A 17,912-nucleotide genomic window follows, 5' to 3' on the forward strand; every position below is an offset into this window, starting at 1 on the left:
GGCGGCGGCGGCGGCAGCAGCAGCACCCCTTCTACACCCATCACCACCCTCTCCCCAGTAACAGGAGGAAGTCGCTGTGCTTCCTCTGTTCTCACCGCCCGCCGGAGCTTGGGCGCCCGGGGCTTTTTGGGTGGGGTTCTTTTTTTGTGTACACGGTGTGTGTGTGTGTGTGTGCGCGCGCGAGTGTGTGTATGTGCAAAACGGACATCGCATCCTTCCGCCTAGACTGCCTCAGGTGCGGGCATCAGGGACTCTGGATCTCGTCGCGCCCGGGTCGCCGGCTCTTTGTGCCGGGTCTAGGGCAGCGCGGGGTCCGCTCTCGAACTCACGCCCCCGACGGCCCGTCGGCCTCCAGCCCGTGCGGGGTAGCCGGGCAGCCGCGGCGCTGTCAGCGGGCGCCTGGGACTCGGACACCGGCGAGCGGCGGACGGGGCGAAAACTTACTGAAACGGAGAAAGAGCGCGGAGCGCACCGGCCGGCCGCCGCCGACGCCGTCCCCGTCCCCGGCCCGCGCGCGCGCGCGGGAAGCCGCCTGGTCGCTCTCGCCCGGAGCGCGTCCCCCGGGACGCCCCGTCCCCCGGCCACTCACCAGCACTACGGAGCCCCGCACGGCCTCCGACACGCTCTGCCGGAGCTCGGCCGCCGTGCCGGGCTTGCTGAGCCGCTTGGTGAATTTGCGCACTTCGGCCATGGCAGCGGCGGAAAGGTCTCGGCTGGCTTTTTCACTGCCCCGGGCCGGGGCGGCCGCGGCCGCTGCTGCTCCAAGTGTTTACACGCCGGCCGGCCACATCGCAGCTTGGCGGCGGCGCGTCTCCCGCTGCTCCTCCCCCCCGCCCTCCGCTGCCCCTCCCTTTTTCCCTCCTTCCCTTCCTCGCTCGCGCGCCGTCCTGCCCCACGGCGGCGGCCGCTCCCTCCCCTAGAGAGCCTGTGCTCCGTGCGCGAGCAGCCCGAGGAGGAGGGTGTGTCTGGCGAGGAAGGGTGTGTGGAGGGGGAGGGAGCACTGGAGGGGGGACGAGGGTCACGAGGGAAGAGGGGGGAAGTGGCAACCGCTCGGGCTCCGCCCGCAGCTGATATTGCTGGTGCAGCCGCCTCCGGGAGGGGAGGTCTGGTTGCTTCATTTTCGTTTGGGTGTATTTGGGGGTGGGGGGGGAACGACACGAAATGTCTGCAAGTGTGCGGCGCGCTCTACTCCAGTGCTCCTTTCCGGCCCCGGAGGCTGCAGTGCCCGCAGGAGGGCTGGGGAACTCTTGCGTCCCCCCCACCCCGCAAGCCCCCAGGACCGGGGCGGCGAGGGGCTGGGCGACAACGTGGAGCAGCCGCCTATTGTGTGCTCCGCCCGGGAGGGGTCGAGCCGATGTCGCTGTCGAAGGAGGGAGAGCGACTCGCCTGGGTCCTCTGCTGCCCACACCGTTTTCTTACCCATCGATCCTCCTCACGTGGGAGGAGTCGGGGGGCAACTCCAGGAGGGAGCGGGCTTCTGGGACTGGAAACTTGCTGTGGGCGAGCCCACCCCTCCACCCCCAGCAGGGCAGGGGAGAGCTGGGTGGTGGGGCCTGAGCCTGTGGCAGGTTGTCTAGTTCGGCAGAGACTGGGCGGGGAGGGGGGGGGGGGCGCTTGGGAAGGCCATTACCTGGAGTCTGGAGGATTTACCGGTCTTCTAGAAGCTTTTACACATCCTGCTATCACCTCTCCATTTTCTACCCCTTTCCTTATCCTCTTCACCTTCCAAGAAATTGTTTCCCAAGAATCAAAGAACATCTTCTAACTAGATGTAAAATAAACGTGCTTAAGACAGAAAAAAGGTTGTGAATCTTGAAGTACTAGTGACCCTGTAAAACCTCCCCAAGTGCAAAGTGGGAGGCTCTGCTAACCGCGGGCATTTTCTGTCTGGTTACTTAATGTGTTAAGAGTTTGAAAATGGCCAACAATTTCTGGGGAGCCATGCAGCCCTTCTAAGCGGGTTCCTACCACTGTCATGAGGACACTTTGCCCACTTTTCACCATCTTCAAAGACCAAGCAGTCACACCTATATATAGGACTTTGTTATGAAAACAAGGGCATGGTTGATGGTTTCTGTGAATCCAGAAAAGGCCAAATCTCTTAGCAGCATGTCTATTTCAGCAGCCATCACATTAGTCCCAGTAAAGCACAGACAAAGGTTCCAGAGGGCTTGGGACCCGGAAGTCCTCTGAAGGCAGAAGCCATGTATCACCAATCTTGGCTTTGCACAGAGCGTATGTATATAAAATGTGTTAATTGTTGAATGTAGGTGGATCAGCCCGAATTCACGCCTCGGTTCCATGAGTGCCTGTGTGGCCCACCTTGTTGGCTACCTTCAGAAAAGCCATAACACCTTTTCCTTGCTAAGAGAGCCCAGATTTGCTTCTGGTATGGAGCAGAGCCAGGGGTCGTAGGGAAGACAGATCCAGCTCCAGGTGATGAATTATGACTGGTTAAAAAGAAAATCATGATAATCTCAGTCTACTAGAGGAATGGTCTTAACTCCATTCAGTTTGGGCCCATGCAATAGAAAAGAGAAGTGTGGGAGGAGAGCTCCTGAGTTTTTCCAGCTTTTAAAAAAGAGCAGTGCAGAGAGACCCCTGATCCCCCTTCTCCCCAAGAGGGGTCTTTTCTGGTGACGCATCTGCCCTTGGCAGCCATTTTGCAACCGCAAGGGAAGTTCAAGACCATCACAGAGAGGCCAATCTAGAATTCAGACAGCATTGAACTGTTGAACCAACCCTATCTAGTACTGCCTACCTCTGAGAAAAGTAAACCCTTATAGTTTATGCAATTTTTAGTTGAATATTCTGTTTCTTTCAGCCAAAAGCATCTTTACTACTACATATTCTATTGTAGCCATTAAAAGTACACAGGGTTGAACAAGACAGGCAAGGTCCCTCTTCTGGTGGAGCTTACGTTCTAGTGAGAGCAAATGAACATGTTAATTTCAGAAAGTAAGAAATACTATGTGGAGGATTAAGTTAAGGTGATAGGATAGAGAGTACTTGGAGTTGGAGACCTAATTTAGAATAGAAAGTCAAGGAAGTCTTCTTGGAGGAGGTGAAAATTGAGTGAGTCTTGAAGGAAAAGAAGCAGCCAGCAGAGATCAGGAGGTAGAGCACTCCAGGTAGAAGGAATGACAGGTACAAAGGTGTGGAGATGGGGGCAGACTTGGTGTGTTCAAAGCCAGAAAAAAAAAAAAAGGCCAGCATGGTTGGAGCATAGAAGGAAGAGAAGTAGCAGGAGGTGGAATCGTAGAAGAAGGCAATTTCTACAGAGCCTTGTGAGCCATTGGAAGCACATGTCACACGGATGGTATGCAAACACCATCTGGTCATTAGTAGGCTCCATGCTTATTCTTGAGACTGTAGGTTTCACTTTTTTTGCGTTAAGGCTTCTGTTTAATTACATAAACATTGAGCGTTGTGCTATGCACTGAGGGACGATGCAGGATGAATTAAATACACTGTCCATTCCCTTCAGGAAAAGAAAAAAGAGTCCTGTAGAGAATGTATTTATGATACAAGGAAGTATGTGATAAAGGCCATACTTGAGGTAAAGCGGGAGATCGCAAAATCACATCTGATTAGGGCCTACTGAAGGCTTCCTGTAGGAGGGGGCGTTTGAGTTTGATCTTGAAGCTGAGTAGGATTTGGACATGACTACACTCACATAGTAAAGGGAAATTGTAGAGGCAATCCTACAGCTTCCAACAGAGCATTTTATTGGGTGATTTCTTTTCCACATTTGTTAAATATCTTTGATTTCATCATAAATTTACCTATCCTAATGTTAAATTTAATTTAATTTAATGTTAACCCTATCCTAATTGAACTTGAGATTCAAGTATTAGAAATGCCATAGAGCTCTTTGACCTAGAAATTCCACTTCTATGAATCAATGCCAAATAAAAACTCTCACGTGTGAACTGAGATGCCTGCGTAAAGATACGCATTGTATCAATGTTAATAATAGCAAACTATTAGAAACAACCTAAATACCATCCATAAGGGACTACTTTATCCTCAATTTCTAGATCAGTGCCTGGCACATAGTAGGTGCTCAAAAAATATCTGTGAGTGAATGAATGAATGCATGGACATAACATGATTCATTCATACTAAGGAATTCTCTACAGCTATTAAGAAAGAATGAGATATATATGGATGTACTTACATGGAAAAGCTCCAAAAAATATTGATAAAAATCAAGTTGCAGAACAATTCTACTTCTGGAAAAAAAATATTTGTATATGTGTATCTATATCCCTACACATGAGCTAACCTGGGGGAGCGGGCTTATGGGTGGGACATGGGAGTGGAGAGCAAGAGACTTTCACATTTTATCATCTAAATGCTGCAGACTCTCAAATTTATATTTCCAGCTTCAACCCCCAGACTTGTATATCCAATTCATCATCCCTACATGGATGTCTAATAGATACCTCAAATTAAGCACGCCCAAAACCTAACTCCTATTTTTTCTCAGCAAATCTACTCCTTCTATAATTTCCTCTATCTCAGTATATGATAGTTCTTTTCTAGTTGCTTAGGCCAAAAACCTTAGAGTCATCTCTTATTTCTTACACACCCCGCATCTAATCTAACAGCGAATCCTGTTGACTCTGCCTTCCAAATACATTCAAGAAGGAATTCCCTGGTGGTCCAGTGGTTAGGGCTCTGCGCTTCCACTGCAGGGGGCATGGGTTTGATCCCTGGTCGGGGAACTAAAATCCTGCATGCCCTGCAGCGTGGCAAAATAAAAAACTTTCAAGGTCCAAAGACTTCTCCCATCTCTACCAATACCACCCTAGTCCCAGCCATCAGCATCTCTTGCCTAGATTATTTCAGTGGCCTCTCAACTGACACCCCACCCCCGCCCCCACGTTCCCCCTTGCCCTGCTACAGTCTATTTGTAACATACCAGCCAGTGATTCTAATCGGTCCCCCCGCCCAGTTTGCGCTTAGAGTGACCTACAGGATCTAATGTATTAGTTATCTCTTGCCGTGTAACAAATTACCCCCAGAATGTGGCCCCTTAAGAGAACACACACTTGTTATCTCACATTTTCTGTGCATCAGAAATCTGAGCATGGCTTAGCTGGGTCCCCCAGATCAGAATCTCTCACTAGGCTGTGATCAGGGCATTGGTTGAGGCTTCACTCATCTCAAGGTTCAAGTGGGTCAGGATCTCTTGCTAAGCTCGATCAGTGGTTATTGGCAGGATCTGGATCCTCACAAGTTGCTTGACTGAAGGCCTCAGTTCCTAGCTGGCAGTTGGCCACAGGCTGCCTTCAGCTCCTTGCCACATGGGCTTGTCCATAGGGCGTTTATAACATGGCAGCTGGCTTCGTCAAAGTGAGCCAATGAGAGAACAAGAGACTACCAGCAAGTAGAAGCCACAGCCTTTAAGAACCTTATCTTGGAGGTGACACCCCTTCAGTTTTGCTGGCTTCTGTTCATTAGATCCAGCCCACAATCAAGGGAAAGGGTTACACAAGGGCGTTAGCACCAGGAGGTGGGGACCATTGGGGACTATGTTAGAAGCTGCCTGTCACAGTCTAGACCACCTGTCCTACTACATCTCCTTTCCCATAACTCTCTGACCTCATCTCCTGCTAATCCTGCCCCTGTGCTCTATGCTGGAGCCAGGCCTCCTTGTGATTTCTTGAAATGGCAGGCATTGCCCATTATCAGAGCTTCATCACTTACTATTCCCTCTACCTGGAAGGCTCCTCCCCACATAGCTTCATTGCTTTACGCCCTCATTCCTTTGGATCGTGCGCAACATCACCTTCTCAGTTAGGCCTCCCTTGACCTCCCTGTTTAAAATGGTAACCCTCCCTCCCATCTATCTTCCCCTTCTTTATTTTTCTCTAAAACACTATCACCATTTGATGTGCTATATATGTATTTACATAGTTATTTTGTTTGTCGTCTGTCTTCTACACTAAAATTTAAGTTCCGTGAGGGCAGGACATTTTGTCTGCTTTGTTCACTGTTCTAGCGTCAATGCTCAGGGCAGCGCTGTCCAATAGAAATACAATACAAGCCACATATGTAATTTTAAATTTACTAGCAGCCACATTAAAATTCAGTAAAAAGAAGGTGGTGAAATTAATTTTAATAGTGTATTTTCTTTGACCCAATATATCCAAAATGCTATCATTTCAACATGAAATCAATACACAGGCAGACCCAATGGTATTGTGCTTTGCATATACTGCATGTTTTATCAATTGAAGTGTTGTTTGCTTCAAACGAATCTACGGGCACCATTTTTTCAACAACATTTGCTCACTTTGTGTCTCTGTGTCACATTTTGGTAATTCTCACAATATTTCAAACTTTTTCTATTTGTTACTATGATCTATGATCGGTGATCTTTGATGTTACTATTGCAAGAAGATTACAACTCGCTGAAGGCTCAGATGATGGTTGGCATCTTTTGACAATAAAGTACTTTAAAATTAAGGTATGTATATTTTTAAAAACTATTTATTTAGCTGTGCCGGGTCTTAGTTGCAGCACGCGGGATCTTCGTTGCCGCATTCAGGATCTTCGTTGCAGCATTAGATGTAATGTTATTGCACACTTAATAGACTGCAGTATAGTATAAACATGACTTTTATATGCATTGGAAAACCGAAAAATTCGTGCGAGTCGCTTTATTGCAATATTTGCTTTATTGCAGTGGTCTGGAACCAAACCCACAATATCTCTGAGGTATGCCTGTAAAAATTATTGATGAGATTCTTTTTTACTTTTTTCTTTTCATGGTAAGTCTTCAAACTCCAGGCTTCACCCTTAGATTGTTCAGATGCTAAATTTTCATCGGATATCCATGATATGTATTTAGATTCATAGTATTAGTTGAAAGAGTAGATTCACACATCCAACTTGTTTAAAAGTTTTCCAATAACTGTATCACATATCAGTTTTTATATTTCAGTATGCATTAATTAAAATTAAATAAAATTACAAATTCAGTTCTCCAGTCACACAATCCCCATTTCACACGCTCAATAGCCACGTGTGTCTAGTGGCTATTAAGTTGGACAAGTCAGGCCTAGAACAGTGCCCAGCACATCAGGGTCACTCAATAATTAATTGAAATATTCAAATGTATTGTGTAAGTCTTTTCCAAAGAGAAGATATCTGTGGTTAGTTGGAGAAGACAAATAAAGCAAAACGAAAGCAATCATGATGCCATGCCCACTTCTCTGGGTCACTGAGGCCTTTGTAACAAGCAAACTGTAATTGCAGAGAGCTGTAGAGACTCCACAGCACGTTTATATCCATTAGCTCTTGCAATCCTCAACACAATCTTGAGAGGTAGGTAGAGCCGAGACTATTTTTCCCATTTTACAGATGAAGAAACTGAGAAAGCCGAGTCATGTGCTATTTGGCAGAGCCAGAAACAGAACCCAGGTCTTCTAGTTCTCTTTCCAATACACCATGTAGTGTCAAGTAACCTGAATGGCCCTGAGAGGAACTCCGTCTTACTTTATCTCATTATGGATCCATCATCCATGAATTTATAGTGATGGTGTCCGATTAGATACAATAATATATGCACTGTATGAGTATCTGAAAAAGTTAAGAGCCCTATTAGAGTATGAGATATTTTAAATTATATAAACCTTACTGCGTGTACATTAACAGCCTATTGCACCACTTGGAATAATGAGAGGTTTCTTATTCCCCAGACAAAACCACAAACCTCACCCTCTTTTGTTACTTTTTCCGAATCCACCTCCTTCACAGAGTGTAATAAAAATCCTCTACCCATAAATTGTCTGTGGATTTAAGGATAACCCTTTCCCCTACCAGAGGCTAAAGATATGTCTCTGAAAATGCAAATGTAGGGGTCCTGAGTATTTCCAATGTTGTTGAAAGTACTAGGTGTTACTTTGTACTGTAAATGCATGTTCCTAAATGGGAAACTCATAAAGAGACCGAATGGTCCAGGCTGGGGAAGGAAGATGAGAACTTGGCGCTGGGCAAGTTGAGTGGAAGCCATCTCTGGAGCAGAGTTGAAAAGAGCAAAGGACGACTTTCAGCAGCCTTTAGGGGCAGATAGGTTGCATCCAGAAAATTGCAGGGACTGAGATCAGAGCAGGAAGAGGACAGGGAGGGCAGGCACTTAGAGCTGCAGCAGACTTTAGAAAGCAACTAGTGACTAGATTCTGGTTCAAGCTGCTTCACTGTATAGGAGGCAAGATGGGCTTTAACTCAGACACAGGAAAAGAGAACACTTAGGAGAAGGGGCCACGTCACAGACCAGAGAAGGCACCTGGCCTGACACCTACTAGGTGTGCAATCAACATTTACTGAACAAAAAGGGCCTTACTTCTACCGATGCCAAAAAGAGGGCCTCGTGGATATAAATGCAACCAAGCCTGGAGGGCACCCTGAGGGAAAAGGAGAGGCGTGAACGTTTACTGAGCTCCTGCGATGTGCCCGGTGCCATGATGACTTCTGTGATCTGACCGCCCTGGAGAATTAACAGGAGTTTAACAACCCAAATGGTCAGGGCCTATGAGAAGGTTTATTATCAGCACAAGCAGAATAGTATGGTGGGTGTGCACTAGGGCAGCAGGTCCCCAACCTTTTTCTGGCACCAGGGACCGGGTTCGTGGAAGACAGTTATTCCACGGATGGGGCGGGGTGAGGGGGCGGGGTATGCTTCAGGCGGTAAATGCGAGCGACGGGGGTGGGGGGTGGGGGGGTGGCGGATGAAGCTTTGCTCACTCACCCTCCGCTCACCTCCTGCTGTGCGGCCTGGTTCCTAACAGGCCTTGGACCGGTACTGGTCTGCGGCTCGGGGGTTGGAGACCCCTGCACTAGGGCACAAGAGTCGAATTGAACTGGGTTCAAATCCTGGTTTCCGACTCTCTAGCAAAGTAAGCACGAGCAGGTCATTTTTCCCCATCGGCAAAATGGGAATAACCACTAGTACCTCGCTTCCATGTTTACGGAAATTTAATGAAATAAATTGTCTGGCACACAGTAAGCTATTAAATAAGCATTAGTTGTCTGTGGCAGATGTTGTGTTTCCCAAAGATGCAACAGCGGGATCTCCCATCCCACATGCTCTTTTTACAACATGACTTTGACACTTCTGCCTTCAAGACATGACCAGCTACATAACTTTCTGGGCTTGGCGTGAAGTGCAAATGCAGGGCCCCTTGCCTGAAATGTATTCAGAATTTTACATTTACGTTTCCAACAACAGGAGAACGTTAAACCAAGCATGGAGCCCTTCTGAGGGTGAGGCCCTGTGTGGCTGTACAAGTCGCACACCCATGAGGCCAGGGGTCTGTGTTGCCTCTCCCGGAATCCAGGTGGGCTTGTGACCGTGGCAGGATGACACAATGTGACTTCTGAGGCAAGATCATAAAAAGTGATACATTCTCTATGTGGTTCTTTTTTGATACCTGTTTGGAGCCCTGAGCTGCCATTATGAGCAGTCTATCTGTCTCCAGGCCACCATGCGTGGAGGAAACCCAGACTGGTCCCTGTGGAGAGGCCACATGGAGAGGCTCTCAGGCTACATGAAGTGAAAAGAATGCCTGAGCAGTCTCCTGCTGCTATGGTGCCCCTGCAATTCCAGCTTCAATCACCATCTGACCACAATCACCTGTGAGGCTCTGAGCCAGAACTGTCCAGCTGAGCCCGTCCTGAAATTCCTGACCCACAGAAACCACGAACAGGAATAAAATAAGTGTTGTTCTCCTAAGCCACTAAGTTTTGGGGTGATCTGTTATACAGCATTTGATAACTGGAACACTATCATTAAAACAAAGAATTAAAACGGCCAGTACCAGGAGTGGAAGTGATATATATCAGAATGAAAGGAACCGCGTCTGAATGTGTGAAGCTTGTTTGGATCCTGTTTCAATCAAACTAGCTTTAAGAGAATTTTGAGACAATTGGAAATATTTGAATATGGATTGGGTATTAAATGATATTAAGGAATAATTGTTAATTTTGTTAGATATGACCACAGCATGATGATTATGTTAAAAACCAGTCTTTATAGATTTGAGATGCATACTGAAGTATTTACAAATGAAATGACATGACCTGGGATTTGCTTAAAAATGCTTCCAAAAGCACCAAGACCATTCAATGCGGAAAACATAGGTTTTTTTTTTTTTTTTTTGCGGTATGCGGGCCTCTCACTGCTGTGGCCTCTCCCGTTGCGGAGCACAGGCTCCGGACGTGCAGGCCTAGCGGCCATGGCTCACGGGCTTAGTTGCTCCGCGGCATGTGGGATCTTCCCGGACCAGGGCACGAACCCGTGTCCCCTGCATCGGCAGGCGGATTCTCAACCACTGCGCCACCAGGGAAGCCCGAAAACATAGTTTCTTAAGCAAATGGTTCTGGGACAATCAGATTTCCACATGCAGAAGAATGAAGTTGGACCTCTACCTCACTCCATATATGAAAATTAACTCAAAATGGCTCAATAGTTTAATTATAAGCACTAACACTGTAAAACTCTTAGAAGAAAACATAGGGGTTTATCTTTATGACCTTGGATCTGGCAATGGATTCTTAGATTTGACACCAAAACCACGAGCACCAAAAGAAAAAGATAAACAGGACTTTCAACAAAATCAAAAACTTTTGTGCATCAAAGTACATTATCAAGAGGGTGAAGAATGGGGAAAATATTTGAAAATCATATATCCAATAGAAGTTTAGTATTCAGTATATATAAAGAATTTTTATAACTCATCAAGAAAAGGCAAACAACCCACTTAAGAAAATGGGCAAAGGACTTGAATAGACATTCCTCCAAAGACATATAAATGGCCAAGTAACACTTTCAGATGCTCAACATCATTGGTCATTAAAGATATGCAAATTAAAACCACAATGAGATACTACTTCCCACCCACTAGGATGACTATAATGAAAAATAATAATAATAGGGCTTCCCTGGTGGTGCAGAGGTTGAGAGTCCACCTGCCGATGCAGGGGACATGGGTTCGTGCCCGGGTCCAGGAAGATCCCACATGTCACGGAGCAGTTGGGCCCGTGAGCCATAGCTGCTGAGCCTGCACGTCCAGAGCCTGTGCTCTGCAACGGGAGAGACCACAGCAGTGAGAGGCCCGCATACTGCAAATAATAATAATAATAATAATAAAGACTATGCTGCTGAATTGACCAGCCCTGCACCTTGGACCTCTGGTTGTTCAAGACCATAAATGTTCTCATTGTTTTGTTTTTTTTTGTGGTACGCGGGCCTCTCACTGCCGTGGCCCCTCCCGTTGTGGAGCAGGCTCAGCGGCCATGGCTCATGGGCCCAGCCGCTCCGCAGCATGTGGGATCTTCCCGGACCGGGGCACGAACCCGTGTCCCCTGCATCGGCAGGCGGACTCTCAACCACTGCGCCACCAGGGAAGCCCAATGTTCTCATTGTTTAAGCCACTTTTAAGAAGGCACTCTTTACTTGCAGCTGAAAGCATCCTGACTGATAAGAGTTGTTAAACTGGTCTCTCCAGTCAGATAGGCAGGAATAAATAAATAGATAAACAAACAAACAAATAAATAAATAAATGGAAGGGAAAGAGGAAGAAAATAGCAAGCATTGGCCAGTATGTGCAGGAATTGGAATCCTCATACATTGCTGGTGGGAATGTGAAATGGTGCAGCTGCTGTAGAAGAACATTTTGGAGAGTCTTCAAAAAGTTAAACATGGAATTACCATATGATCAAGCAATTCCAATCCTAGGTATATATCCAAGAGAAATGAACGCATATGTCCATACAGAAAGTTTACACCAATGTTTATAGCAGCATTATTCGTAATAGCCAAAAGATGGACACAGCCCAAATGTCCATCAGTAGATGAATGGGTAAAGAAATTGTGATCTAGCGTATAGTAAAATAGCTTCAGCCATAAAAAGGAATGAAGTATTGATACATGCTACAACTTGGATGAACCTTGAAACCATCATGTTAAGTGAAAGAAGCCAGACACAAAAAGTCACACATTGTATGATTCTATTTACATGAAATACCCAGAAAAGGCAAATCCACAGAGACAGAAAGCAGATTAGTGGTTGCCAGGGGTTGTCAGAGGGGGAGTGGGGAGCATTACTTAATGGATACAGAGTGTTCTTCTTGGATAATGAAAAAGTTTTAAAACTACAGAGAGGTGGTAGTTGCACAGCATTTTGAATGCACTGAACGCCACTGAATGGTTACATCTTTAAATGATTAACTATAGAATATTATTCAACTTTTAAAAGAAAGAATTCTTGTCACGTGCTACAACATAGCTGAAACTTGAGGATGTTATGCTAAGTGAAATAAGCCAGTCACAAAAGGACAAATAGTGTATGATTCCACTTGCGTGAGATATCTAGAGTGGTCAGAACTATGGGAACAGAAACAGAGTGATGGTTGCCAGGGCCTGGGGAGAGGAGAAAATAGGGAGCTGTTCAATGGGTATAGAGCTTCAGTTTTGGTAGATGAGAAAGTTCTAGAAATCTGTTACACGACAATGTGAATATAGTTTACACTACTGATCAGTATACTTAAAAATGGTTGAGGGGCTTCCCTGGTGGCGCAGTGGTTGAGAATCCGCCTGCCGATGCAGGAGACACGGGTTCGTGCCCCGGTCCGGGAAGATCCCACATGCCGCGGAGCAACTAAGCTCGTGAGCCGTGGCCGCTGCGCCTGCGCATCCGGAGCCTGTGCTCCGCAATGGGAGAGGCCACAACAGTGAGAGGCCCGAATACCGAAAAAAAAAAAAAAAAAAAAAAGGTTGAGAGTAAATTTTATATTATGTGGTTTTTATCACAAGTAATTTTTTTTTTTTTTTTTTTTGCGGTACGTGGGCCTCTCACTGTTGTGGCCTCTCCCGTTGCGGAGCACAGGCTCCGGACGCGCAGGCTCAGCGGCCATGGCTCACGGGCCCAGCCGCTCCGCGGCATGTGGGATCCTCCCGGACCGGGGCACGAACCCGCGTCCCCTGCATCGGCAGGCGGACTCTCAACCACTGTGCCACCAGGGAAGCCCATCACATGTAATTTTTAAATAAAAAAATGGTTAATTGTATGTTGTATGAATTTAAGCTCAATAAAAAAATACTACAGCAAAAAAAAAAAAAAAAAAATGGGGGAGTGGTGGTAGATGAGACAAGATTAACAAAAAGCCCAAAATTGTTGAAGTGGGTTAGGGGTACATGAGGATTCATTATACTGGTCTTCCTGCTGTTGTGTATGATGTATATAAAATTTTCCATAATGAGAAGTCAAGAGAGAAGTTGTGCTTGTCAAACTGTATCTATATAATACATATTGTCTGTTTTCAGGAACTGCCTTACTCTAAAAGTCTAAAGTTAATCATGCCCTGATAAACTGCTTGTGTCTGCTGTTTTGGCATGGATAAGGTGGAAAAAAAAAAAAAAAGACTGCCAAGGAAGACAGTAAGTGTTGGGAACGATGATGCCTAAGGGAACACATTCATATAATTGTTCTTTTTTTTTTTTTTTGCGGTACGTGGGCCTCTCACTGCTGTGGCCTCTCTCGTTGCGGAGCACAGGCTCCGGACGCGCAGGCGCAGCGGCCACGGCTCACGGGCCCAGCCGCTCCGCGGGACGTGGGATCTTCCCGGACCGGGGCCCGAACCCGCGTCCCCTGCATCGGCAGGCGGATTCTCAACCACTGTGCCACCAGGGAAGCCCCATATAATTGTTCTTATTATGTAATAATCTGCCTTATTAAATGGTGTGCCATGGCCAACAGCTACGAAAAGTCCATAAATGATCACTAGGAGAAGGAAAACACGATAGTCAGGGAATTAATGCATAGGAAGCATTTACCAACTAAACATCATACTAAAATATATTGTCCTCCCCTGTGACTGCAGTTTCGGTGACACTCAGAATTATGTATTAAACAAATGCACCACCGGGGCTGCCACAATGAACAATTCTAGAGACCACCAACCACATCGTAGACTATGTGAGTGGCACCCCCTGGGGACGTGGAGGGACAATCTGTTCAGTCGCAGGCAAGTGGCCCCAACTTATAAACAAACAAGTAAACGAAAGAAACAAAACCCAGAGTCCTGTAATCTTGAGTCTTAATCTAACAAAGTTAGAATTTCTAATTACAAGTGAATATAAACAAATAGAGCCTTTGATTTCTAAAAACTCAGGAGCTGAGTTCTCTAGAATGAAGGAATGCTTTCTGAAGTAGCTGAATTAAAACATGCCTAAATATGGTAAAATGGCATTTGTGTTACCCCCTTTGCTCCAGTGAACCTATTCCAAATGATTTCTTCATATTAAGATGCAATTACACAGACGTAGAGAATGGACTTGAGGACACAGGGAGGGGGAAGGGTCAGCTGGGGCGAAGTGAGAGAGTGGCATGGACATATATACACTACCAAATGTAAAACTGATAGCTAGTGGGGAGCAGCTTCATGGCACAGGGAGATCAGCTCAGTGCTCTGGGACCACCTAGCGGGGTGGGATAGGGAGGGTGGGAGGGAGGGAGACACAAGAGGGAAGAGATATGGGAACATATGTATAACTGATTCACTTTGTTATAAAGCAGAAACTAACACACCATTGTAAAAAGCAATTGTACTCCAATAAAGATGTTAAAAAAAAAAAACAAAGTGAGAGAGTGGCATGGACATATATACACTACCAGATGTAAAATGGATAGCCAGTGGGAAGCAGCCGCATAGCACAGGGAGATCAGCTCGGTGCTCTGTGACCACCTAGAGGGGTGGGATAGGGAGGGTGGGAGGGAGGGAGATGCAAGAGGGAAGAGATATGGGGACATATGTATATGTATAACTGATTCACTTTGTTGTAAAGCAGAAACTAACACACCATTGTAAAGCAATTATACTCCAATAAAGATGTTAAAAAAAGAAAAAGATGCAATTAAAACAAAACACAGTTGACCCTCGAACAACATGGATTGGGAGTGCATGGGTCCACTCATACACAAATTTTGTCAATAAATACATACTACAGGACTACACGATGCGAGGTTTGTTGACCCTGAGGATGGAAAACTTAGGATAGGGAGGAACTGCAGATATGGAGGGCCTACTGTAATGTTATACTCAGATTTTCAACTGTGTGTGTGGGGGTCAGTGTCCCTAAACCCTGAGTCGTTCGAAGGTCAACTGTATAGTGGGGTGGTGGTTACATGGGTATACACACACATGCATACATCTCTATATATCTATATTTTTACAATTATAGCTCAATAAAGTTGAATATGTGTTTGTATATATATAAATAGGTACTTATATACTATATATATTTATATAATATACACACATATCTAGATATCTATATATGTATTGATATATAAATATACAAACACACATTCATTCTATATAGATATATAGAGAGAGAACGCTTTATTATTTACAATTATAGCTCAAAAAAGTTGAATGTGTTGGTATATATACATATATAAATATGTACTTATATACAATATATATGTATTTATATAAATACAATATTTACATATCTTTTTATGTGTGTGTATGTCAACGTTGGCATGCTTGAAGGCTCAATCTTTTAAAAATTTATTTATTTATTTGGCTGCACTGCGTCTTAGTTGCAGCATGCGGGATCTTTAGTTGTGGCATGAGGGAGGGATCTAGTTCCCTGACCAGGGGATTGAACCTGGGGCCCCTGCACTGGGAGCACAGAGTCTTAACCACTGCGCCACCAGGGAAGTCCCAAGGTTCCACCTTTGCATCTCTTCTCTGGCTACTTCTCTTGCTCCTTTGCTGATCTGATCCAGTGTTCGTGGCTTTATATACCATCTGTACTAGTGCTAGCCACTAGAAATATAATGTGAGCCACATATACCATTTTAAATCTTCTAGTAGCCACATGAAAAGAAGCAGGTGAAATTCATTTTAATATATTTTCTTTAACCCAATAGAGCTGAAATATTATAATTTCAACATGTGATCAATATGAAAGAAATATTCATGAGATATCTCACTTCCTTTTTCCTGTACTAAATCTTTGAAAACCTGTGGGTGTTCTACACTTACAGCACATCTCCATCCAGACTAGCCACATTTGGCGTGCTCAGTAGCCACGTATATTAGCCCACATCCCGATTTACTTCTCCACCTCAGACCTCTCTCCGGATCCACAGACTTGTACTTCCAAGTGTCTACTCAACCAAACCTACCTGAATTTAGTAGAGGCATGTCAAAATTAATCTGCCCCAAACAAAGCTTTTCATCTCCCCCCAGAATTATTCCAGAGGCTTACACATCTCAGTGAATGGCAACTCCATTCTTCCAGTTGCTCAGGCCCCAAACCTTGGAGCCAACGTAGACTCCTCTCTTTCTCTCACACCCTACATCCAGTCGATCAACATATTCTGCCAATACTCTGGTCCAAAGAGCCATCATCTCTTGCTTAGGTGATACATCCGTTTCCCAAGGTGTCATCAGCCCTTCTTGCTCGCAGCCTCGGCCCCTTCAGTTGGTTCACAGCACAGCAGCCAGCGTGATGCTGTTCAAATGAAAGTCAGGCCACAGCAGTCTGGTCAAAAACTCCACTGACCCCTCATTTCACTCAGCAAAAGCCAAAGTCCCGACAGGGGTTCTTGCCCTCCAGTGACCTGTCTGCACTCCTCACTATTCTCCCTCTGGTTCCCTCACACCAGACCTACCAACTTCCCTGCTGTTTCTCAAACACTCCAGGCAGGCTCCAGCCTCCAGGCATTTGCCCTTGCTGTCCATTCTGTCTGGAATGCTGTTACCCCAGACATCCCTCGGGCTCCCTCTCTCCCCATTCCAACCTTTGCTCAAATGAGGTTCTCAGTGAGGCCTTCCCTAAACACCCTATCTGAAATTGCAACCCAGGGGCTCCCCTGGTGACTCAGTGGTTAAGACTCTGTGCTCCCAAGGTAGGGGGCCCAGGTTCGATCCCTGCTCAGGGAACTAGATCCCACATGCATGCCACAACTAAGGAGCCCGCCTGCCATAACTAAGACCCAGTGCAATCAAATTAATTAAAAATAAATATTAAAAAATAATAACAAATAAAATTGCAACCTACCTCCACCCCCAGACTCCCTATCTTTTTCTCTTCACTGTTTTATTTTCTTCCCAAAGGGCTTATTACCTGTATATTTTCTTTGGTGTTGATCTTTCCCCAGCTCTGTGTGAGAAGAGCTTTTTGTCTGTTTTGTTCATCACTTATATCCACAGCACCTAGAATAGTGCTTGGCACATAGCAGGTGCTCAGTAAATATTTGTCAAATGACTGAAGGATGCAAAACTCCTATTCAGCACAATTGTTCATATGAAGAAAGTGTGATATAAAAAGACACAAAAGCACTGTTCTCATCTTTAAACATTGCTTTTTATATGTCACATTTTATAACAAAACTTGAAAACACAAGATATCAGAGATTAATATATTTTGTTCTTAATAAAATAAAAATAATTTAATCTTTGAATGTGTTATCATAGGTATTTCGGTGTCTTACTAAATGTATAAAGCCTGTGAATAAAATTGTAATCATTCATTGTAGCAATTAATTTACCAGTAAAACTTTTTTGTTGTTTGGTTGTCCACTTTAATTCAAATGAGCATTATATCTTGAGCTCCTGGTAGAATTCCAGCCAAACATGATCATTTTAATTTTGGTCAAATACAGGTGGGAAATACTGCTTAGTCTATAAACTTGTGTGAAACTACTCCATCTTCTTGGTCCTTTACCCGATTTTCTGGACTGCCTCCAGCTTGGTGACTTCATATGGTTGCTTGCTCTTCTTCTGACTTCTGAATATAAGAGCCTGAATCTCTCCACATCAAGTGCTATGCCATTGTATTTGCTTTGCCGCTAGTAGTTAGAGAGCAAAATTCCTCCTTAGAGAAT

General features: G+C 45.2%; 1 protein-coding gene across 5 annotated transcripts in view; it reads right to left on the reverse strand.

Annotated features, from left to right (window-relative positions):
• The window catches only part of DOCK11 (dedicator of cytokinesis 11), a 184,316-nt gene extending 183,493 nt beyond the window's left edge, over positions 1-823 (reverse strand). For 4 of the 5 annotated variants that reach the window (XM_067023760.1, XM_067023762.1, XM_067023761.1 and 1 more), the window contains exon 1: positions 590-822. In XM_067023760.1, the coding sequence (XP_066879861.1) occupies positions 590-691 (102 nt within the window). In that variant the 5' untranslated portion in view covers positions 692-822. Of the gene's footprint in view, positions 1-589 lie in introns of all 5 variants that reach the window. The other variant, XM_059049650.2, reaches the window with a different exon arrangement.
• Between the last annotated feature and the right edge of the window lie 17,089 nt (positions 824-17,912).

The sequence above is a fragment of the Kogia breviceps genome, chromosome X, assembly GCF_026419965.1.
Source record: "Kogia breviceps isolate mKogBre1 chromosome X, mKogBre1 haplotype 1, whole genome shotgun sequence".
In the NCBI taxonomy this organism is placed as follows: domain Eukaryota; kingdom Metazoa; phylum Chordata; class Mammalia; order Artiodactyla; family Physeteridae; genus Kogia; species Kogia breviceps.